Source organism: Macaca thibetana, chromosome 16 (assembly GCF_024542745.1).
Source record: "Macaca thibetana thibetana isolate TM-01 chromosome 16, ASM2454274v1, whole genome shotgun sequence".
NCBI classification, from domain to species: Eukaryota; Metazoa; Chordata; class Mammalia; order Primates; family Cercopithecidae; genus Macaca; species Macaca thibetana.
In genome coordinates, this window is record NC_065593.1 from 16499959 (window position 1) to 16522898 (window position 22940).

The following is a 22940-nucleotide window of genomic DNA, read 5'->3' on the forward strand; positions in this document are numbered from 1 at the left end:
CTGGAGCAGGGCCATCCAGTAGAATCCTGTACAGTGATGGAAATGGTATATACTTGCACTGTCCAATATGTTAGTTACTAGCAGCGAATGGCTACTGAGCACTTGAAATGCAGTTAGTGTAAGGGACTAATTTTTTTTTTTTTTTTTGAGATGGAGTCTCGCTGTGTAGCCCAGGCTGGAATGCAGTGGCGTGATCTCAGCTCACTGCAACCTCCGCCTCCCAGGTATCCGCCAATCTCCTGCCTCAGCCTCCCGAGTAGCTGGGACTACAGGCGCCCGCCACCGCGCCAAGCTAATTTTGTTTCTGTATTTTTTGAACAAGAAGCAGCCTCTCCAGGTCCTTCTCGGAGCATCTCCCTCACCTGTGGTTGTGACAGCAGCTCCACAGTTCTCCAGGTGCCCTGGCTGGGCGCTGCCCATCCTTCTACCCAGGCAGCACCGTGTCAACACCTTCTCCTCTCAGGAGCCAGGTGACCGAACTCCCGAAGCCATGGATAGGTAGAACAGAGGTAGACAGAAGAGAAAGAAGAAAGGAGGAGGGTGGAGATAAGATGAAGGGGACTGGTGCCCCATGTGGGCAGGGACGGGAGGCTGGACCGAGCGCTTAGTTCCTCCAAGGAAGACGCATTAACCTTTTCGACACCTTTATTTATGAAATGCTTATTGAACAGATACAAAGTTAGTGTCAGCAGGCTGGAGGAGGGAGTTAATATGCACTCCTTCCTTCCCCTGGTGGGGGCTAAAGCCAGAAGTGGCTTTATCCTTCCCTCCACCTTGGCAGCAACGGGCTGGGAGAGGCCCTGGGACAGGGAGGGGTTCAAGGGCAGGAGGAGGAAGGGAACAATGGGTAGTAGGGCCTGGGGCAGAGCTCCCGTCTCCTGGAATAAGAGGCTTGACCCTGCTCGCCCTGGCAGGAGCTGTGCTTCTCCTCTGCAGCATGGAGAAGTGGTTTGCACTGGGCAGCAGGGGGGTGAGCTTCTCTGGGACTCTCTCCTGCCTCCCCAGCCCAAGGTTGCGAGTGTCCTCTTCGGCTATTTCTCATGTAAGGGTCCTCTGTGACACCTCTAATCCCGTTCAGGGATGCCTGCCTTCCCAGATCTCACAGGGCACTGCCCTCAGTCCCTGCGCTTAAGGGGCAGGGAGCCAGACCTGGTGGGGCACAGCAGCTGGTGACCTCTCCCCGACGGGGGCCTCAACTATGTCCACACTTCTAGGGGGATCATGCCCTCCTTGCTACCCAGCGGGGGCAACAAAGACTCATCCTCAAGGAACTTGAGGGGGAAGTGGACCAGGTGGCCCTGGACCTGGGTGAGCTCAGACCGAGCCAAGGGAGGACTGACGGTGGCCAAGGGCTCCACGGCCACATACTCCCGGAGTGTCCGCAGGGAACGCGTGGCATTGGTCGGTAGGCAGCGGAAGATCTGTGGGCGGGGGCATAGATGCCAATAAGGCTTGGGGAGACTCTCCCAACAATCTAAGTCCGACTAGGCTCGACCCCTTCCCCCATGCCATCTCTCCATACCCCCACTGACCCTGGGCCTCTCTCTCTTTTTTTTTTTTTGAGACGCAGTTTCACTCTTGTCGCCCAGGCTGGAATGCAATGGTGCGATCTCAGCTCACTACAATCTCCACCTCCTGGGTGCAAGTGATTCTCCTGCCTCAGCCTCTCGAATAGCTGGGATGACAGGCACCCACCATCATGCCCGGCTAACTTTTGTGCTTTTTTTCTTTTCTCAGAGATTCGCTTTTATTGCCCAGGCTGGAGTGCAATGGCGTGATCTCGGCTCACTGCAACCTCCGCCTCCTGAGTTCAAGAGATTCTCCTGCCTCAGCCTCCCAGTCACGCCCAACTAATTTTTTTGTATTTTTAGTAGAGAAGGGGTTTCTCCATGTTGGTCAGGCCGATCTTGAACTCCTGACCTCAGGTGATCCGCCTGCCTTGGCCTTCCAAAGTGCTGGGATTACAGGCGTGAGCCACTGCGCCCAGCCAATTTTTGTACTTTTAGTAGAGATGGGGTTTCGCCATGTTGGTCAGGCTGATCTCGAACTCCTGACCTCAGGTGATCTGCCTGCCTTGGCCTCCCAAAGTGCTGGGATTACAGGCGTGAGCCACTGCGCCCGGCCAATTTTTGTACTTTTAGTAGAAATGGGGTTTCGCCATGTTGGTCAGGCTGATCTCGAACTCCTGACCTCAGGTGATCCGCCCGCCTCGACCTCCCAGAGGGCTGGGATTACAGGCATAAGCCACTGCACCCGGCCTGGGCCACTAAATCTCTTGATAGCAAACGCCCCCAGGCCCTCATCCCCCTTCCGAGAATGAGTGTGTGGTGGGGCTTCTCTCCATCCTACCCTGAGCAGGATAATGCACACATTTCCCCAGGCCACTCTCCCCCTCCCCTCCCAAGTTCTCACCTGCTCATAGATGTTGGCGTTGCTCTCAGCTGTGTCTTGCCACAACTGGAAGAAGTCATCACAGACGGGGTCTCGGAGATCCAAGTCTGGCCGGGTATTTGCTCCAAGAATCACACTATGGGAGAAAGGGGTCCCAGCAGGGCCAGATTAAGATCCTTAGAGAACCTGAATGCCAGAAAAGTTACATCGTCCCTACTCAGGTAATTCAAAATTGGCTGGGTGCAGTGGCTCACGCCTGTATTCCCAACACTTTGGGAGGACGAAGCCGATGGATTGCTTGAGCTCAGGAATTCAAGACCAGCCTGGGCAATATGGCAAAACCCCATCTCTACAAAAAAGTACAAAAATTAGCCAGGCGTGGTGGCATGTGCCTGTAGTCCCAGCTACTTGGGAGGCTGAAGTGGGAGGATCACTTGAGCCAGAGAAGTCGAGGCTGCAGTGAGCTGTGGTCACGTCACCGAACTCCAGCTGGGTGACAGAGCAAGACCCTATCTCAAAACAAATAACAAACAAACAAAAAAAAACAAAACAAACGCAATATAAAATAGTAAAATAAGTATAAAAGAAGCCAACAGAGTTCTGATTTGTCTTGACTTTGATGACTACCTTGGTGTTTTAAAAAATTATTTTTATTTTAAATTTTCTTCTTTTTCTGTTCTTTCCCCAATCCTCAGAACCTGTGAAAATAATTACTTTTTTTTTTTTGAGACAGAGTCTGGCTTTGTCGCTCAGGCTGGAGTGCAGTGGCGCCATCTCCGCTCATTGTAAACTCCGTCTCCCGGGTTCACGCCATTCTCCTGCCTCAGTCTCCCAAGTAGCTGGGACTACAGGCGCCCTCCACCACGCCCGGCTAATTTTTTGTATTTTTAGCAGAGACGGGGTTTCACTGTGTTAGCCAGGATGGTCTCGATCTCCTGACCTCGTGATCCGCCTGCCTCAGCCTCCCAAAGTGCTGGGATTACAGGCGTGAGCCACTGCGCCCGGCCAAAAATTACTTTTAAAAGATTTTTTTTTCTTTTGGCAGGACACGGTGGCTTACAGCTGTAATCCCAGTATTCGGGAAGCTGAGGCAGGAGAATCGCTTGAACCCAGGAGGCAGAGGTTGCGGTGAGCCAAGATCGAGCCATTGCACTTCAGCCTGGGCGACAAGAGTGAAACTACGTCTTAACAACAACAATAACAACAACAACAACAACAAAGATTTTTTTCATGGCCAGGTGCAGTGCCTCACACCTGTAATTCCAGCATGTTGGGAGGCTGAAGTGGGCAGATCACCTGAGGTCGGGGAGTTCAAGACCAGCCTGACCAACATGGCGAAACCCCGTCTCTACTAAAAATACACAATTAGCCGGGCGTGAAGGCACATGCCTGGAATCCCAGCTACTGAGGCGGCTGAGGCAGGAGAATCACTTGAACCCGGGAGGCAGAGGTTGTGGTGAGCTGAGATCTCGCCATTGCACTCCAGCCTAGGCAACAAGAGCAAAACTCCGTCTCAAAAAAAAAAAAAAAATTGTTTCTCATTTTTTTTGTGTGTTCCTGCTTCACTGATACTCTAAATTGATTAGTCTGCCTATTGATTTGTTTTTTTTTTTGTTTTTTTTTGTTTTTTTCTGTAGGCAGAGTCTTGCTCTGTCGCCCAGGCTGGAGTGCAGTGGCGCGATCTCGGCTCACTGCAACCTCTGCCTCCTGGGTTCAAGCGATTGTCCTGTCTCAGCCTCCCGAGTAGCTGGGATCACAGGTGCCCGCCACCAAGCCCAGCTGATTTTTTGTATTTTCAGTAGAGACGGGTTTCATTATGTTGGCCAGGCTGGTCTCGAACTCCTGACCTCAGGCAATCCACCCGCCTTGGCCTCGCCAAAGTGCTGGGAAGTGCTGGGATTAGAGGCGTGAGCTGCCGCGCCCAGCCTCGCCTATTGAGAATCTAGGCCGGGCACGGTGGCTCAAGCCTGTAATCCCAGCACTCTGGGAGGCCGAGGCGGGCGGATCACGAGGTCAGGAGATCAAGACCATCCTGGCGAACACGGTGAAACCCCGTCTCTACTAAAAAATACAAAAAACTAGCCGGGCGAGGCGGCGGGCGCCTGTAGTCCCAGCTACTCGGGAGGCGGAGGCAGGAATATGGCGTAAACCCGGGAGGCGGAGCTTGCAGTGAGCTGAGATCCGGCCACTGCACTCCAGCCCGGGCGACAGAGCCAGACTCCAGCCCGGGCGACAGAGCCAGACTCCGTCTCAAAAAAAAAAAAAAAAAAAAAAAAAAAAAAAAAAAGACCATCCTGGCTAATACGGTGAAACCCCGTCTCTACTAAAAAAATACAAAAAACTAGCCGGGCGAGGTGGCGGGCGCCTGTAGTCCCAGCTACTCGGGAGGCTGAGGCAGGAGAATGGCGTGAACCCGGGAGGCGGAGCTTGCAGTGAGCTGAGATCCGGCCACTGCACTCCAACCCGGGCGACAGAGCGAGACTCCATCTCAAAAAAAAAAAAAAAAAAAAAAAAAGAGAATCTAGCACTACCTCTACCTCTGGCTCCAGGAGTACCTATGTGGTGCTACCTCTTGTCCTGCTCAAAAGGCAGACGCCTCCATCTCCCTCCCACCCTGTGGCACCCCGCCCCAGCTCTACCTGAAGCAGTGCTTCCGCAGACTCAAGGCAAACCTGCCCGCCTGATACTCCACCCCATTCATGAGGGATGGTTCCGTCTCTGTGTCCTCGATCAGCACGGCCAGCTCACTGTCCCGCTTCCCCAGCAAGCTCCGGTCATTGATGTTTGCAGAACCTGGGGTGGATGTGGGGCACGCTGTCTGCTTGGGGCCAGGGCACTCCCCCCAGTACCCCATCCCCTCTACCAAAGCACTGGCCTGCAACATTCCTTCTTGGACCCTCTACCCATACATGAGCCTGAGCTGCAGTCTCTGTCATCCCGGCCTCTCATGTCTTTGCCTGTCCCCGCACCCTCTCCCTGCCAGGGGCCCAGATCCGGCACTGACCGATGATGACTGTCCGGTCATCTGCGATGAGCATCTTGCTGTGGATGTAGATGAGCTCCGAGACGGGGTGCCCGCCCAGCTCTCCGTGTGTACGAAGCCCGCAGATGGAAATATAGTCCCGCCATGCTGTCCCCACTGCATACAAGAGATGGGGTGACAGGAGGGGAAGCGAGGGGAGAGGTGGCTCTGTGTGCAGACAGGGCCCTGCCCCACCTCCTCTCACTCCAGAAGCTCTTCCTACATAGAGTCTGGTCTCTCTACTTCTCCCTGCAGTGAAAGGCCAGCTATGGTCTGCGTAGCCTCAGAGGCTCACAGGAATGACAGCCTCCTTCCCCCACCCCCAGGCCTCCAGCGCCCCAATCTCCCTCTCCCAGGGGTCCAGGGCTTGAGCCCCCAGCCCCCAGCACTCACTGGCTGCTTTGAGGCGATGCAGGATTGAATACTCCCCACGACACAGGGTCCTGAGAGGAAAGAGAGAGGGAGAGAAGTAGAGGCTGGCAGAGGGGAGGGGAGGTTGGGAGAGGTGGCCCTCCTTTAAGGCCCAGGAGGAAGGGATCAGGACAGAATCAAGAGGGGGACAAGGGTGGGATGGGGCCATTGAGAGCCCTGGGGGGTCACCTGTAAGTAAAATGCAGAATGGCCTGAATGGAGTTGCCACCACCCGTGGAGATATCACCCTCGAAGCCAGGGAGTAAGGGCAAAAGCACGTAGACTCGGAAACACTGCCCCTGTCTGGGGAGAGGGTGGAGTCAGAGGTGCGACTGGTCCCTCCAACCCCACCCCCTTCAACTGGGCTCAGACCACGCCCACAGTCCCCACCTTCCTGACAGTCCCCCTTACTTGTGGGCCTTCAGGATTCTGTCCACAATCTCATCGCCCACCTTGTTCAGAACCGTCCGCCCATCTGAGCAGCTAATGAAGAACTGATTCTGGGGCAAGAACCAGAGACAGACATTAGCAGCCTGGCCGCTGGCGCTGTCCTCGGCCTCCAGCCCTGGTCCCAGGCTCCAGGCGTCTGCTTCTGCTCCGGGCCCAGCTCCACCAACCCTTGATGACTGACTCCACTCATTCCCCAGGTCTCTCTCCTGCAACATCCCTTCCATGCTCTCCCCCACCTCCTCCCAGTCAGACCTCAATGTAGAGGAAGTGCCGGCTCTCCTTGATGGTGTGGAGGTAGGCATTGAGGATGGAGTTCTCCAGGGTCCCTGCTGACCAGCGGTCCACTGACCGCAAGACCTAGGGAATGGTGAATGCGATGTGCTTCTTTTCATTTTCTTATTTTATGTTTTTTTTTAGACAGAGTCTCGCTCCCTTGCCCAGACTGGAGTGCAGGGGTGTGATCTCAGCTCACTACAACATCCGCCTCCTGGGTTCAAGCCATTCTCCTGCCTCAGCCTCTCTAGTAGCTGGGACTACAGGCACACATCACCACACCTGGCTAATTTTTTGTAATTTTAGTAAAGATGGGGTTTTACCATGTTAGCCAGGATGGTCTCGATCTCCTGACCTCGTGATCCGCCTGCCTCGGCCTCCCAAAGTGCTGGGATTATAGGCGTGAGCCACCGCGCCTGGCCGTGATGTGCTTCTTAACCCCAGGAGAGGACAGTGTAGGGGGCTCTCACACCAGGGAGAGTGGGTTGGGGTGTTGGGCTGAAGGAGACAAAGGTAGGGGCTGGCTGAAGTGGGGGGCCTCACCTGCACAGTGGTGCACTGCCCCCCTGGGAGCGTGAAGGGGAGCTGGTTGGCAGTGCTGGTAGACTTGGGAAGCAGGTAGGGGTACGTGGGAGTCTTGTACTTGGCCTTGGTGGTCTGAAGTGGAGGGATGGCAGAGTCAGCAGGAGGTGCTGAGCTGTCTCTGACTCCCTCCCTACCTCCAGCCCCCACCAGAAGGAATGAGCACCTTGGTGAAGTTCCAGCGCTGGATGAAGTGCCGGGCGAGGTCCCGGGCAGGTAGGCCGTGGACGACCACCCCAACGTCCCGCCATGGCATCCGTGGGGTCGTCTCCCTGTCAATGAAATCTGCGAGGTCCCGGGAGAGTCAGGGGAGACGTCAGGGCTGGACTCCTGGGGACACTTGGGGCAGGGAGGAGGAGCCTGCCAGAGGGAGGGCTGTACCACCCTTGACCCCTCTCATCCCATCCTCAGTACCAGTCCCAGCTTCTGACCCTGCTCTCAGCTCTCTGGGGTTTTGGCGGGTGGGAGGCTTCACCTTCGAAAGGCCGGTCGAGCTGCACCCAGTCCTTGGTGATAAGATTGCTGTAGTCCTTGCCCAGCCAGAAGAATTGGTTGTGAGAGAGGTCTGGGGTGGCCGGCGAGTCTGGGCACGGGGTGGGAGGCTGTAGGGGGAACACACCCAAGCCAGGGGCAAGGGGAGGTCATGGGGCTGTACAGAGCCAGGGCCAAAGAGAGGAGCACTGAAAGAGTGAGAGAGACGGAGAGGAAGAATGAAACAGAGGGTCTGATTCCCCAGCCCTCCCCTCCAGCCGCCTTTGACACTTTTAGAGGAATGGGGTGATGGTCAGTGAAATGGGGAAAGGACTGGGTTACAGCCCTTTCTTTTTTGAGACGGAGTCTTGCTCTTGTCACCCAGGCTGGAGTGCAGTGGCACGATGTTGGCTCACTACAACCTCCGCCTCCTGGGTTCAAGCGATTCTCCTGCCTCAGCCTCCCGAGTAGCTCAGATGATAGGCACCCGCCACCATGCCAGGCTAATTTTTTTGTATTTTTAGTAGACACGGGGTTTCACCATGTTGGTCAGGCTGGTCTCAAACTTCAGACCTCAGGTGATCTGCCTGCCTCAGCCTCCCAAAGTGCTGGGATTACAGGCATGAGCCACGGCACCTGGCCGGTTACAGCACTTTCAAAGTGGGTTCTTGGGGTCCCAGAAAGTTTGAGGAACCCTGAGGTGGGCAGGGCCTGGAATGATTGAGGGGGTAAGGCTGGAGTCGGGAAAAGGTGTGGATTGAGCTTATCTGAGTTTGGGGGTACTTAGGAAGGCCTCGGGGGGATTACCTGGGAGGCAGCTGATTCAGAGGAGTCTCCAAGGTCAGTCAGTCGGTAGTGCAGGTCATCCCAGCGGCCATAGGCAAGGTCCAGTCCCCCCAGGAATGCTACCACTTGGTCCACCACCAGGAGCTTCTCATGATGGGCCCACAGCGTCACTTGGTCTGGGTGACGCATCACCTGGAGCAGGCATGGAGGGTTCATGAGGTGGGTTTAGGTGAAGGAAAACAGGAGGTACTGGGAGGGAGAGAGGAAAGATGGAAAGATGAGACCGTCAGGAAGCAGGAGCACTGGGGGCGGGGACAGTGTGGGGAGGAGGGCTGTCATGGGGGAGGGTCTCTGAGGCCCAGAGTCACCTTTATGTTTGGGTGCAGCAGCATCAGTGCCCTCTTGCTATAGCCACTGTTGATGCCCAAGGCCAATTCCACTTCCTTAAACAGCAGAATGGACACGCGGACACCCTCCTCCTGGTGGTGAGTTGGGGAATTAGATCCCAGTGCCTCTCCCAGAGTTGCCCCTTTCCACACTCCCAAACCCTTTCTACGTGGGTCCCTCCAGCCTGTCTGGAGATCCTAGAGGCTCTGCCACATATGCCCTGCTTTGCTGCTTGCAGCAGACTTAGACTAAATGTCATCTGTGTGCTCACCCACTCACCCATCCACATATCTATCCACCTACCCACATATCATCCATCCATCTATCTTCCCAAGCATTTACTCATCCCTTTATCTACTGTCTATCATTCATCCATCTACCCGCCTACCCTCCTAGCCCTCCACCTTTCCAACTCATATCCTTCCATCTATCACCCTTTCTGTCCTCTATCCATCCACCTGCCCACCCACCCTGCAACATCCATGCATCCTTCTTCCAGTCCATCAACACCACACATGCCCCTCCATGGCAGGTACTGTGCCTTGTAGTGGAACAATGATATTAACTAGTCCAGTGAAAGAGATAGACATGTACACCCCCAGATAACACAATAAAGGATTATGTTTACTGGGAGGGAAGTCTCTGCCAGGTGGAGGGAGCATGAAGAGGAAGGTGTCAGTTCTCCTTAGGGCAAAGGGAGAGGGCGGAGGTGATGTCTGACAGGCGCTGGGCCAGGATGGGCACATTTCCCTCCCCTGAAGCCTCAGACTCCCTATCTTCTCCCACGCTGCAGCCCTGCTAATGAACCTCCACCCATAGGCAACCCCCTCCCCCTGCAGCCCGACGGCTGTCCTCACCGCCTTCCTCTTGAGCATAATGTCCAGTCTCCAGTCATCTGAATGGGCCGGACGCTTCAGGTAAACCTCAGGACTCAACCTGGGATTCAGGGCAGTGGATTAGGGGCAAACAAAGCCCCAGACCACCAGCCGTACCCCCCTTCTCCCCCTTCCTCTGAGGAACACGCTGACCTGCCCCAGGCTCTATCCTGCCCCATCTTATTGGGGCCTTTCCCACTCACCACCAGTCTGTGATGAAAATCTCCTCTTGAGCTCGAAGGATGGCATCTGCCACAGCAGCAAAGTAACCTGCCCCATTCACAAACCTGGGGGGAGGCCAAGCCAAGGAGGTCAGGGGAGTCAGAAGCCAGAAAGCTCTGGAGAGTGAAGACCGGAGGACAGTCATGGGTCAGAGGTGACAGCAAGGTCAAAGATCAGGAATGATCAGAGAGCACAAGCGGTATCAGACACATCAAAATAGTGTTTGCCCATATACGCTAAATACAAATAAAAATTACAAAAAGACACAATAACCTAATCAACTAAAGAATGGGGGGATTACTACATCATACATAAAGAACACCAATAAGTCGACAAGAAAAAGTCACATGAGCCAACGGAAAAATGAGCAAATCGTAAGAACTGACAGTTCACAGAGAAATTAAAATGGCCAGTTGTGGCAAATGATGTTCAGTTTCACTAGTAAACGAAGAAGTTAAAATGAAATTACATTGAAAATATCCATTAGATGGGTAATAATTAAAATCATTAGTAACATTCAATATCAGCATATTAGCATATCAGAATGTTATTCAATATGCTGGGGAATATTCAGTATGCTGGGGAAGTGGGTATTCTCATAGACTACGGGAATATAACTTTTAGGAGACAATTTGGCAGTATCAAAAAAAAAAAAAAAATATATATATATATATATAGCTTTTTTGAGATGGTGTCCGGTTCTGTCACCCAGGCTGGAGTGCAATGGCACGATCTTGGCTCACTGCAACCTCCGCCTCTTGGGTTCAAGTAATTTTCCTGTCTCAGCCTCCCAAGTAACTGAAATTACAGGTACCCGCCACCATGCCTGGCTGATTTTTGTATTTTTAGTAGAGACGGTTTTTGCCATGTTGGCCAGGCTGGTCTTGAACTCCTGACCCCAGTGATCTACCCGCCTCGGCCTCCCAAAGTGCTGGGATTACAGGCATGAGCCACAGCGACTGGCCAGCAGTTATCAAAATATTAAATGCACATAGCCTTTAATATCATTAAATATGCACAGTAATTTTACGTCTAGGAATACAACCTACACAATGCTTAGGCAAAGATCATGTTCATCGCATTGTGTGTAAGAATGAAAAATGGGAAATAATCTAAGTATCTAATCTCTCACACATGTATTAAGTGAAAAAATAAGTCACAGAAGAGGGTGCATGATCTCATTTATGTTGAAACAAAAGTAACACATGCCTGCACATGTGAAAATATGTAGGAAGGCCAGGCGAGGTGGCTCATGCCTGTAATCCCAGCACTTTGGGAGGCCGAAGCGGGTGGATCACTTAAGGTCAGGAGTTCATGACCAGCCTGGCCAACATGGTGAAATCCCATCTGTACTAAAAATACGAAAATTAACTGAGCATGGTGGTGCATGCCCGTAATCCCAGCTATTCAGGAGGCTGGAGGCAGGAGAATCGCTTGAACCCGGGGGGCAGAGACTGCAGTAAGCCGGTATCATGCCACTGCACTCCAGCCTGGGCGACAGAGCCAGACTCCATCTCAAAAAAAAAAAAAAAAAAAAGGCCGGGCGCGGTGGCTCAAGCCTGTAATCCCAGCACTTTGGGAGGCCGAGACGGGCGGATCACGAGGTCAGGAGATCGAGACCAGCCTGGCTAACACGGTGAAACCCCGTCTCTACTAAAAAATACAAAAAACTAGCCGGGCGCTGTGACGGGCACCTGTAGTCCCAGCTACTCGGGAGGCTGAGGCAGGAGAACGGCGTGAACCCGGGAGGCGGAGCTTGCAGTGAGCTGAGATCCGGCCACTGCACTCCAGCCTGGGCGACAGAGCGAGACTCCGTCTCAAAAAAAAAAAAAAAAACCCAACCAAACAAACAAAAACAACCTCCGTCCATGACTGCCCTGTGCCTGTGATATTAGCACACGGGAGCCTGTGAGATCAGCTGCCACTGACTCCCAGCCTCTCCTCTGACTGCTCCTCCTCACTCAGTAACAACAATATGTCCTGGTGGTTCCCAAACGCCCTGAGCTATTTCTGTCTTCTCTGCCTGGACTGTTCTGCATTTTCTTTATCTCGTATAGTTGCATGAGGATCAGCAAGTGTACGCTGTTCCCATGCAATCACCAGTCCTATCAAAATATAGGACATTTTCATCGTCCTGGAATGTTTCCTCGTGTGCCCCGTTTGATTGCCCAGACAGTCTTTGCCCCGTACCCTGCCACAGGCAACTGCTGATCTGATTTCCATCGCTGTGGATCGGTTTTGGCTGTTTTAGAAGTTTATAGCCGGGCGCGGCGGCTCACGCCTGTAATCCCAGCACTTTGGGAGGCCAAGGCAGGTGGATCACAAGGTCAGGAGCTCGAGACCAGCCTGGCTAACACGGTGAAACCCCGTCTCTACTAAAAAATACAAAAAACTAGCCGGGTGAGTTGGCGGGCGCCTGTAGTCCCAGCTACTTGGGAGGCTGAGGCAGAAGAATGGCGTGAACCCGGGAGGCGGAGCTTGCAGTGAGCTGAGATCTGGCCACTGCACTCCAGCCCGGGCGACAGAGCGACACTCGTCTCAAAAAAAAAAAAAGAAGTTTATAGCCGGGCGCGGTGAGCTGAGATCAATAGAGCAAAACTCTCAAAAAAAAAAAAAAAAAAAAAAGGAAAATGTTTGTTAAATGAAGGACTAAATCAGATTTGAGAAGATCATAGAGAACAGAGAGGGTCAGTATGGTACAGGGGGGTTTAAAAAGTTACAGGAGGTTACAGACGTCAAGGGTCAGAAGAGATGACCAAGTCTGAGGGTCAGAAAGGTCAGAGCGAAATCAGAGAGATCAATGTGGTTAAAGATATCAAAGATCAAGATGATTAAGGGCCGGGCGCGGTGGCTCAAGCCTGTAATCCCAGCACTTTGGGAGGCCGAGACGGGCGGATCACGAGTTCAGGAGATCGAGACCATCCTGGCTAACACGGTGAAACCCCGTCTCTACTAAAATACAAAAAAAATTAGCCGGGCGAGGTGGCGGGCGCCTGTAGTCCCAGCTACTCGGGAGGCTGAGGCAGGAGAATGGCGTGAACCCGGGAGGCGGGGCTTGCAGTGAGCTGAGATCCGGCCATTGCACTCCAGCCTGGGCAACAGAGCGAGACTCCGTCTCAAAAAAAAAAAAGAAGATTAAGGAAGTCACAGGGTGGATCGCTGAGGTCAGAAGGGTTCAGAGGAGATAAAAGAGAGGGTGAAGGACTCAGAGACAGGGGGTCAAGAAGGCCACAGAAGGGATGTCAGTGTCTCACCACCGGGCCAAGGTCCCAGGCCGGGATGGGGCGTAGCTGTCATGCTGGTGCAGCTGTAGGAAGTCTCTGCCTGGGCCCCGTGCCAGCTCAGTGATCTCTTGGGCCCACCACCGTGCCTGCCGGTAGCTGCTGCACTTGAGAATCAAGGACCTGGATGGGAACGATGAGATGGACCATAAATCCTCGCCCTCCATACATATGATCTTGCCCAGAGACCTCCCCTTTCTTTCTCACTTCCTCCCTTGGTCCCTAATCACAACTCCACAGAGACAGGGCGTGTATGTATCTGCCTTATTTGTTTATTTATTTTTGAGACAGAGTTTAGCTCTTGTCCCCCAGGTTGGAATGCAGTGGTGCGATCTCTGCTTACTGCAACCTCTGCACCCTGGCTTCAAGCGATTCTCCTGCCTCAGGCTCCCAAATAGCTGGGATTACAGGCCAGCACCACCACGCCTGGCTAATTTTTGCATTTTTAGTAGAGACAGGGTTTTACCATGTTGGTCAGGCTGATCTCGAACTCCTGACCTCAGGTGATCCGCCCGCCTCGGCCTCCCGAAGTGCTGGGATTACAGGCATGAGAAACCATGCCTGGCCGTATCCACCTTACTCACAGTTGGAGCCTAGTATTGTATCAGCAACCAGTATTGTACCAGGCACTCAGGTTTGTTGAATGAACAAATGAACAAATGGAATTTCCTTTATGTCAGCAGTTCCTTTCCTGGGCTTCTACTAATCCCCTTTCTCTGGGCCCAGTCTCTAAGAGCAGTCCCAAGCATCTGGCTAGACCAGTTCCCTGGTTCAAAACTATGTCCGGATCCCGGGAGGTGGAACAGCCTTCCTCTCTACTGTGGTCTCTCTTACTCAACCCCCAGCAGGGCTGCAGGCTGGCTCACCACTCAGCCGGTGTCTCTCACCCCAGGGAGGCCTCACCTGTGGGAGGTGTCGATCCGCACGCCGTACCGTGCCTCCGTGCTCCTTTTCCCCACCTGCACCTCAAAGCCAGGGTCAAAGAGCTGAACAAATGAGATGGCACCCGTCTCGAGGCACATGTACAGCAGGAAGGAGTCCTTCACCACCAGCCACCTAGAGCAGAAGGGCTCCCTGTGTTCCTCTCTGCCCTCGAAATTTTATTCCTCACCCCCACCCACTGCCCAGCTGCTCGGCCATAGCCCTTACCTCTTGGACCAGCGATAACAAACTTGGTCTCGGCCACAGCAGGTGAGGCCAGGAACGCGGTGGCCACCTGAGCGCTTCCGGATCGTCCCCTCCCTGTGGAGCAATCAGGAAGAGAGGCTGGATGAGGACTCCAGACCCCCAGCCCACCCTGCACTGCTTGCCCCATTCTCAGGCAGGGAGAAATTAAGAGGGATGTCTACAGATGCCTGGGTGAAGGGGGCCAGACACTCACAGCCCTTTGCAGCCCAGGTCTGGGATAAAGGACAGCTGACTGACTTCCAGGAATTCTGTCTGCAGAGGAAAACAAAAGGCCAGAGGAGATACCTGGCTTTCAGCTCCTCAGACCCTGGGGCCCCTGGCCCTCCTCCCCCTGAGGGTCTGATGATCCTGCTCCACATCTAAAATCAGCTCCTGGACCTTACCAAGGCATGGTAGTTGCGATAGAAAGACATGGTCAAGAGGCGGTTGAGGTAATTCTCCAGGTATTTCTAAAGTGGAGATGAGAGAGAAAGAGACAGATGGGACCAGAGTCATTTGCACATCCAATGCCTTCCCAGAGGACCTGGCATCTGGTCCCACCTGTTTGCTGGCTGCATGTCTGGTAGAGCCCTCAGGACCTGCCCGGGGTAGAGAGGGCATCTCTCTGTTGGCTGCATCTTGGGCTGGAGAATAGGCAACGGCAAAACTGTGGAAAGGATGGATGAGGTTCAGGTAAGAGCTGGGAGGCTGGGTGCTCTGGTTCCTGAAAACACTGGAGATGGGGCTTGGAGGAAAAGAAGAGGCCTGGAGGTGGCCAGGCGTGGTGGCTCATGCCTGGAATCCCGGCACTTGGGGAGGCTGCAGCAGGTGGATCACTTGAGCTCAGGAATTTAAGACCAGCCTGGGCAACACAACAGCACCCCATCTCTACAAAATATACAAAAATTAGTTGGGTGTGGTGGCTGTGGTCCCAGCTACTCGGGAGGCTGAAGTAGGAGGGTTGCTTGAGCCCAGGAGGTTGACATGAGCCAAGATCATACCAGTGCACTCTAGCCTGGGTGACAGAGGGAGACCTTGTCCAAAACAAAAACAAAAACCAAGCAAAAGTCCTAGAGTCTGGCAAAAGGAAGGCCCCCTACCCTGGGAATGGAGACTAGAAAAGGGTGAGGCTGCCAAGAGTATTTTGGGCATCCCGCCCAGCTGAGATGCTGGCACAGAACCATGGACAGGGAAAGCTGAGCAGGGAAAGTTTCCTGGTAACTGGGGTCAGGGGAGGGGCCCAGTGGCCAGAGTTGCAGGGAGGAAAGATTGTGGCCTGGGGGTGAGACAGGCAGAAAGGAGGGTGGGGGGCACCTGCCCTCTAGAGGACTCAGTCTGATCCCCCTCACCGAGCCAGAGGGAGCAGACTCATCAAGACTTTGTGTCTCAGGAGGTCCCGATGCAGCTCCTGAAAATGACGGAACTTCTTCTTGGTTGTCCAGGTAAAGTCGCCGTGAGTCAAGCGGACAGAATACAGAGTGCAGGTTCCTACCTAGGGGTGTGAGGAACTGAATGGATGACCCCCGTGTTGAGTCCCCGCCTCCCCACTCTGGCCAGCTCTCCCTTTCCCCCTCTATGGCCAGCCCAGCCACCTTGGATCCATTCCAGGCCGCCCTCCCTTTCCCCCTCCCTGGGGCCAGTCTGGCCACCTTGGATCCGCTGGTGTATCTTTCGGTGCCCACCACCTGGGCTGTGACAGGGACCCCAGGTGCGAACACCAAGGGGTGCACTTTCAGAGGCTGAAGCTCATAGATGGCCAGAAACGGGTGCATCCGGTCGGCTGGGAGGAAAGAAAGTCGAGGAGTGTAGACCCCCACAGGCCCCAGCCCCCTGGCTCCCCACGCCTCTCCTCCCCGAGGGCCATCCATATTCCCTGTGTACCTGGGTCCTCTCCCTCCCTCAGAGTGTCCACCTCATCGGACTCCATCTGGAGCTGGCTGGAGTCCAGTTCGTCCCCAGTGGGGAAGAGGGTCTCAGGGGTCGCCATCATCCTAGGAATATAGGGAATCCTCAGGGAGGCGAGTTGCCCTGCAGCACCCGCCCCCCATCCTAACTCCTGCAGGTCCTCCATCTCTTCTAGGTCCTCCTCTTCCCCCACAGACTCCTGACCGCCCGCTGATGACGACCGACCAGTTTGCAACGCCCCACCGACCCCTTCGAGCCCCCATCCGCTATCTTAGTCCTTCATCCACAATCCCAGTCCCAGTCCCGCTCCCCAACCCCCGCCCCGTCCCGTAACCAGAGACCCGGGGAACACCCAGCCAGGCCCGGAAGGCTCCGACCTGGGGCGGCACAGCAGCTGCGCGGGGAAGCGGCCCCGGGTGGTCGGGAGAGCGCGGGGCTACCCGGCTTACGCCAGGCCAGGCGGGCCGGGGGCAGGGGTCCAGGCAGGAATGAGGAAGTTACGCGATCCCCGCCGAGGGGAGAAACCCCGAAATCTGAGCGTGCGACTGAGTCTGGAGGCTCCGCAGCCCGAGCCCTTTCCGTCCCCGCCCGATTCCCGGGACCGGGGACCCCCGCGCGCCCCTTCCCGGCCGCCTCACCCTGGCAGACGGAGCCAGCGCCCGCGCGGGTTCCCGAGCCAAGCGAGCAGAGCGGAGCCGGAGCCGCAGCCGGAGCCCACGCCCCAGCAGGCCGGGGCGGGGCTGGGGCTCAGGGCCTGCCCTCGGGGGCGGGACGGCCCCCGGCCTCACCTCCGCGGGATTCTCGTCTGTCCTGTCCCGCCCCCGCCGCCCTCGGCCCGCCCCGCCGCCCCCGCCGCCCCGCCGCCCCGCCGCCCCGCCGCCCCGCCGCCCCGCCGCCCCGCCGCCCCGCCGCCCCGCGCACCACCGGGAGCCCGGGGGCTGCACTGTGCTCTGCAGGGCCGCGGGGCCGCGCAGCTCTCTCGGTGAGACCGGCAAGTGCTGCAAAGCGTCGGGGCTTTCCGCGCCGTCGGTCCCAGCGTGCCCGCCCGCCGCCCGCCGCCCGCCGCCCGCCGCCCGCCGCCCGCCGCCCGCGCCCCCGCCGCCCGCCGCCCGCCGCCCGCCGGGGCACCCCGCGCTGCGCGCATCCTTCCGCTCGGCTCCCGCCCCGGGCCCCTCCAGCCGCGGGCGCTGCCTCGGCCCCCGGGGACACGCGCCTCCGCTGCGGGAGCTGCCGGTGGGTGCCCCTCTCCCAGACTCGCTGCGAGCCACGTTCGACCTAGCCCAGATAGCGTTTGTACCTGGAAGGAATGAGGGCGTAAAAGGCCCGAGGGGTGGTGGCTACAAACCCATTAGTGTAAGAAAGCGGGCATTCTTTCATTCATTCACCAAACATGTATTGCGCGCTTACTCCTTGCCAGACACTGAGCGTATGGTAGTAAATAAGATGGTTACGGAGCCTGCTCAGCTGGAATTGACAGTCTAGGGGGGAAATAAAATTTTTTCGGGTATTAAAATACAAGAGATTTCAATCTTTTTTAAAAAGCAGATTTATTTTTCTCTTCTTTTGATAGACATGTGTGTTTCCAGTTTTGCCCGTTGTTTTAGCTCCTGTAAACATCCCTGTCTTTGTGTGGATAGTTTTCCTTTATCTTGGGTAACTAGCGAGTGGAGTTGTTGGATCATGTAAGTGTATGTTTAACTTATAAGAAACTATCACACGATTTTTTTTGAAATGGTTGTTACAGTCTAGATTTCCAAAATCAGTGTATGGTGGTTCCAGTTATTCTATGGCATAGCCAACATTTGATATTCTAAATCTTTAGCGTTGGCCATTGAATGGATGTCATAGGCACACCATTGCAATTTGATTTGCATTTATCTGGAGATCAATGATATTGACCATGTTTCATGTGCTGATTGGCCATTTGTATGCATTCTTTTATAAAGTGCCTATTCAGTCTTTTGCTAATATTTATTTATTTTTTTTTTTGAGACTGAGTCTCACTCTTGTTGCCCATGCTGTAGAGCAGTGGCACGATCTCGGCTCACTGCAACCTCCCCCTTCACCATCCCCGGCCTTTTGCTAATTTTTTCTTTTCTTTTTTTTTTTTTTTTGAGAGGGAATTTTGCTCTTGTTGCCCAGGCTGGAGTGCAATGGTGGGATCTCGGCTCACTGCAACCTGCGCCTCCCAGGTTCCAGCAATTCTCCTGCCTCAGCCTCTTGAGTAGCTGGGATTACAGCCACTGGCCACCACGCCTAGCTAAATTTTTGTATTTTTAGTAGAGATGGGGTTTCACAATGTTGGCCAGGCTGGTCTGGAACTCCTGACCTCAGATGATCCACCCTCCTTGGCCTCCCAAAGTGCTGGGATTACAGGCGTGAGCCACCACGCCTGGTCATAAACTTCTAAATTTAAGGCAAAAACAATCTATAGTGATGGAAATCAGATCAGTAGTTGCCTGTGGCAGGGTGTAAGGAAAAGATTGCCTGTAAAGGGACACGTGAGGGAACATTCCAGGATGATGAGAATGCCCTATATTTTGATAGGAGTGGTGATTGCATGGGAGCATACACTTGTTAATACTCATGGAACTGTATGTTAAGATGTGTGCATTAAATTGTATGTACATTTTTGCTTCAATAAAGTTCATTGAAAGAAAAACAAGGCCGGGCGTGGTGGCTCACGCCTGTAATCCCGATACTTTGGGAGGCCGAGGTGGGTGGATCACGAGGTCAGGAGATCGAGACCATCTTGGCCAACGTGGTGAAACCCCATCTCTACTAAAATTACAAAAAATTAGCTGAGCATGGTGACGCGTGCTACTTGGGAGGCTGAGGCAGGAGAATTGTTTGAACCAGGGAGTCGGAGGTTGCAGTGAGCTGGGATAGTGCCACTATACTCCGGCCTGGTGACGGAGTGAGACTCCGTCTCAAAAAAAAAAAAAAAAAAAGACTGCGTAACTCGGGCAGTATGTGTCATCAGCAACCTAACGTTTCCCACATTGTGGTACCTTCACGGAATGATGAAACAGCCCTTGTACAGCTTTACTTACGGGCACTTAGAGTCCTTGGCTAGGATGCTCTTGACTAGAGGGTCTCTGACTAGAAGACCAGAGCCTCGGCTCTGGCCACCCCAAACTGGCTGAGGGCATCGATGCTTGGGGACATGCTTCAGAAGCTCAGTGTACTGGTTAAAAGAGTAGATTCTGGCTGGGTGTGGTGGCTGATGCCTGTAATCCCAGCACTTTGGGAGGCTGAGGTGGGTGGATCACTTGAGGTCAGGAGTCCGAAACTAGTCTAGACAACATGGTGAAAGCCCATCTCTACTAAAAATACAAAATATGACTGGGGATGGTGGCGGGTGCCTGTAATCCCAGCTAATTGGGAGGCTGAGGCAGGAGAATCACTCGAGCCCTGGAGGCAGAGGTTGCAGTGAGACAAGACTGCACCACTGTAATCCAGCCTGGACAACAGAGCAAGACTCCATCTCGAAAAAAAAAAGAGTAGATTTTGGGGTCAGACTGACTCAAGGTGAGGGTTGTGAGGTGGGCATGGTTCCTACTCTGTACTGCCTGCCTGTGTGACCTTGGGCAAATTACCTTGCCTCTCAGTGCCTCCTTTTCCTCATCTGTAAAACCAGGATAGACTTACCAGCAAGGGACTTACCTCAAAAGATCTTTGAGGCTGGGTGTGGTGGCTCACGCCTGTAATCCCAGCACTTTGGGAGGAAGAAGCAGGCGGATTGCCTGAGGTCAGGAGTTTGAGACCAGCCTGGCTAACGTGGTGAAACCCCGTCTCTACTAAAAATACAAAAAAATTAGCCAGGCATGGGGGTGCACACCTGTAGTCCCAGCTATTCCGGAGGCTGAGGTAGGAGAATTGCTTCAACCCGGGAGGCGGAGTTACAGTGAGCCAAGATCGCGCCACTGAACTCCAGCCTGGGCGACAGAGTGAGACTCTATCTCAAAAAAAAAAAAAGATCTTTGACATGATTAAGTGAAATGAGATAACATGTAAAAGTTCCTAGCATTTACCTGACACAGCATCATTAATCAATTATAACCATCTTCATAACAGGGGACAGGAACCATCAGACCATTTAATGAGAATCTAACATTTCCCTGGATAATAAAGTTTCTTAGTCTAAAAAAATAGAGTATTCTTTAAAAGTCTACATCTTGGGCACTCCAAGTCTCATTCTAAAATACAAACGAATCCCCAGCCGTGTCCAGCCTGGTGCCAAGTTGTCGGGCATTGCTATAGTGAAATTTTACTGTATCTGTCACGGCACCTCTGCATCTGTCCCTGCCGTGCTACCTCTCCCAACCACCTCCTGCTTCTCCATGGGGATCAGAAAGGACCCCCAAATTAATGGGGCATAAAAATAGGTGTCTGAATGGGAGTATACCCCAGCCCTTTCTTCCCCCCTCCTCTCCCCATTCCATCCCTGGCGCCTATAATCACCAGGCGGTCTGAAGCTAAGTGGTAGTTTTGCCCATGGTGGGGGGGCTCGGAAACCACACCCCTCTCCCGGGAGCCCTCCTGGCCATTCCCCACTCCAGTCGCCTCCACTGTTGAGATGGGTCTGAAGGGGGCATGGTGTTTCCCATGGTGCAGGTGCCGGAGACAGCGGGGGACTGAAAGAGGAGCAGGTATGGGGTAGACTGAGGGTAAAGCGGGGCTGTCAGGCAGTCAGACAGACAACTGCATCACAGGGAGAGAGAGAAATGCTCAAACCACCAAAAGGAAAAGGCACATTTGTCTCCCTGGGTGGGAGGTGGGTCACCAAAGTCCTCACAGGACTGGCTAAATACTTTGTGGGGCCCAGTTCGAAATGCCTAAGAGGGGCCCCTCGTTAACAATTTAAGAATTTCGGCCGGGCGCAGTGGCTCACTCCTGTAATCCCAGCACTTTGGGAGCCCGAGGTTGGCGGATCACGAGGTCAGGAGATGGAGACCATCCTGGCTAACACGGTGAAACCCCATCTCTACTAAAAATACAAAAAATTAGCCGGGCGTGGTGGCGGGCGCCTGTAGTCCAGCTACTCAGGAGGCTGAGGCAGGAGAATTGCTTGAACCCGGGAGGCGGAGGTTGCAGTGAGCCGAGATAGTGCCATTGCACTTCAGCCTGGCAACAGAGTGAGACTCTGTCTCAAAAAAAAAAAAAAATTAAGAATTTCAAGATGGTGATAGCAGAACCCTCTGCCAAGCACGGTGGCCCTTTTGAGTCTGGGGATCCTATGCAATTGCACAGGTCACATGCGTGTGAGCCAGCTCTGCTTGCTCTGCAACAGTCCCTCTCCCTCTCCCTGCTGCTGTCACCCACGCTCCTCACCGGTCCCCAGGCCCCAGATGTCTTCCCTTCTTCCCTCCTCAACCCTGGGTTGGGGGCGAGGGAGGAGGTGAACCCTGACCTACAACTTCCTTCTTTCCTCTCCCATCTTTTAGGCCTGAGTCCTGCTGCCCCTCCAGATCCCAGTCCAGCTATAGCCCCCATCATGGCTGAGGGAGGGGTACCCTCGCCAGGGCCTGGTGCCTACTTCAGCAGGAAAGCCCGACTCTCCTTCCGCCACCAGCTGCATGACATAGCATCTGCCAATGACTCCACCATTTGAAGGGGACAAGGAGCTGAACCTCCAGGAAGGCTTAGCAAGCTTCCTTCCCCAGACTTCTCAGCGATCCTAATGTCCACCTCCCCAAGTCCTTTCTAACCTTCTCATTAAATATGTTCGTAGTTGCTAAGTGCTGTGTGTGTGTGTGCAGGGGAAGTAGATGGGGCCAAGGCTGCAGGGCTGGGTTATGGGGCTGAGATGGGAAGTGTTGCCTATGGTGGGAGTGAGACACAGGAATGATGAATATGAGGCAGCTCATCTCATGCAGAGCCCAGGTGTGACAAGTGGGAAAGTAAGAATTGGCTGACATCAAGCTTCAGAGTTGAGTGTGCTGAAGACAGTCTGGGGTGGCTGGGGGCTGGGCAGGATGGCAGATGGGATGAGAAAGCATATTCATTCAGTAAAATGCCAAGTATCTACCCCTGCCAGGCATGGAGGAGATATCAATGAACCAGAAAGAAAGAATTCTCTCTTCTCACTAAGCTGACTTTCTAGTAGAGGTAGGGAGACAATCATACACAGGTAAACAACTAAGTGAACCCAAGACAGTGATATGTGCTGCTGTGAAGAAAGTGAAACAGGGTCATGTGAGAGTGGGACTAGGGGGTGGTGTTTCTCCAGTTTCAGGTGGTCGGGAAATGCCTTCCTGATGAGGTGACATTTGAGCTGAGAGCTGAATGATGAGTAGCCACGTGGAAATCGGGGAGTGATGTGTCAGCGTAGGTTTACTAGTTCCAACAAATGGCCATCTCTGGTGCAGAATGTTGACAGTGAGGGAGGCTGCCCACGTGGGGAGAGGAGCACATGGGAAATATCTGTATTTTCTACTCAATTTTGCTGTGAACCTAAAACTGCTCTAAAAAATGAATTTTAGGCCGGGTGCGGTGGCTCACGCCCATAATCCCAACACTTTGAGAGGCCTAGGCAGGAGTACGAGACCAGCCTGGCCAACATGGTGGAAACCCGTCTCTATTAAAAATACAAAAAAATTAGCCAGACGTGGTGGTGGACGCCTGTAATCCCAGCTACTCAGGAGGCTGAGGCAGGAGAATCGCTTGAACCCAGGAGGTAGAGGTTGCAGTGAGTCGAGATTGCACCACTGCACT

At 54.0% G+C, this 22940-nt stretch overlaps 4 protein-coding genes across 7 annotated transcripts in view; 2 read left to right on the forward strand and 2 right to left on the reverse strand.

Moving 5' to 3' along the window:
• The window catches only part of VMO1 (vitelline membrane outer layer 1 homolog), a 200421-nt gene that overhangs the window by 162658 nt on the left and 14823 nt on the right, over positions 1–22940 (forward strand). The window contains exon 1 of one of the 3 annotated variants that reach the window (XM_050765512.1): positions 9965–9968. The exons of 1 other annotated variant lie outside the window; for it this stretch is intronic. The gene's annotated coding sequence lies outside the window, so the exon portion shown is untranslated. Of the gene's footprint in view, positions 1–9964; positions 9969–15549; positions 15554–22940 lie in introns of those variants that run through there. One more of the 3 variants, XM_050765509.1, reaches the window with a different exon arrangement.
• Positions 1–22940, reverse strand: part of C16H17orf107 (chromosome 16 C17orf107 homolog) — a 206416-nt gene that overhangs the window by 82279 nt on the left and 101197 nt on the right. The window lies entirely within an intron of this gene.
• Positions 632–16975, reverse strand: PLD2 (phospholipase D2). The gene is made up of 25 exons (XM_050765272.1): positions 16862–16975; positions 16200–16309; positions 15968–16098; positions 15668–15810; positions 14880–14985; positions 14723–14788; positions 14533–14591; positions 14301–14393; positions 14055–14207; positions 13125–13274; positions 9852–9935; positions 9631–9709; positions 8755–8865; positions 8408–8578; positions 7605–7731; positions 7296–7414; positions 7091–7204; positions 6527–6631; positions 6236–6324; positions 6014–6127; positions 5807–5856; positions 5396–5530; positions 5031–5184; positions 2413–2527; positions 632–1421 (listed from the first exon to the last, which is right to left on the reverse strand). Exons 2-25 carry the CDS (start codon positions 16306–16308, stop codon positions 1197–1199), a joined length of 2802 nt encoding a protein of 933 aa, XP_050621229.1. The 5' UTR covers position 16309; positions 16862–16975; the 3' UTR covers positions 632–1196.
• On the forward strand, positions 15648–21964 carry C16H17orf114 (chromosome 16 C17orf114 homolog). Of its 2 annotated transcripts, none has more exons than XM_050765589.1 (2): positions 15648–15760; positions 21671–21964. In XM_050765589.1, the coding sequence occupies exons 1-2, from the start codon at positions 15718–15720 to the stop codon at positions 21835–21837; spliced, it is 210 nt and encodes a 69-aa protein (XP_050621546.1). In that variant the 5' UTR covers positions 15648–15717; the 3' UTR covers positions 21838–21964. The 2 variants fall into 2 exon arrangements, with proteins under 2 accessions (XP_050621546.1, XP_050621547.1); XM_050765590.1 differs by lacking the exon at positions 15648–15760 and adding an exon at positions 20663–20875.

What these genes read in the sequence shown, in the direction of transcription:
- C16H17orf114 (XM_050765590.1), top strand. Translation starts at nt 20,803, where the DNA reads ATGGGTCTGAAGGGGGCATGGTGTTTCCCATGGTGCAGGTGCCGGAGA. An exon ending in GGGGACTGAAAGAGGAGCAG is followed by an intron (nt 20,876 to 21,670) that starts GTATGGGGTAGA and finishes CCCATCTTTTAG; the next exon opens with GCCTGAGTCCTGCTGCCCCT.
- PLD2 (XM_050765272.1), bottom strand. Translation starts at nt 16,308, where the DNA reads ATGATGGCGACCCCTGAGACCCTCTTCCCCACTGGGGACGAACTGGAC. An exon ending in GAGGGAGGGAGAGGACCCAG is followed by an intron (nt 16,099 to 16,199) that starts GTACACAGGGAA and finishes CTTTCCTCCCAG; the next exon opens with CCGACCGGATGCACCCGTTT. An exon ending in TGTTATCGCTGGTCCAAGAG is followed by an intron (nt 14,208 to 14,300) that starts GTAAGGGCTATG and finishes CTTCTGCTCTAG; the next exon opens with GTGGCTGGTGGTGAAGGACT.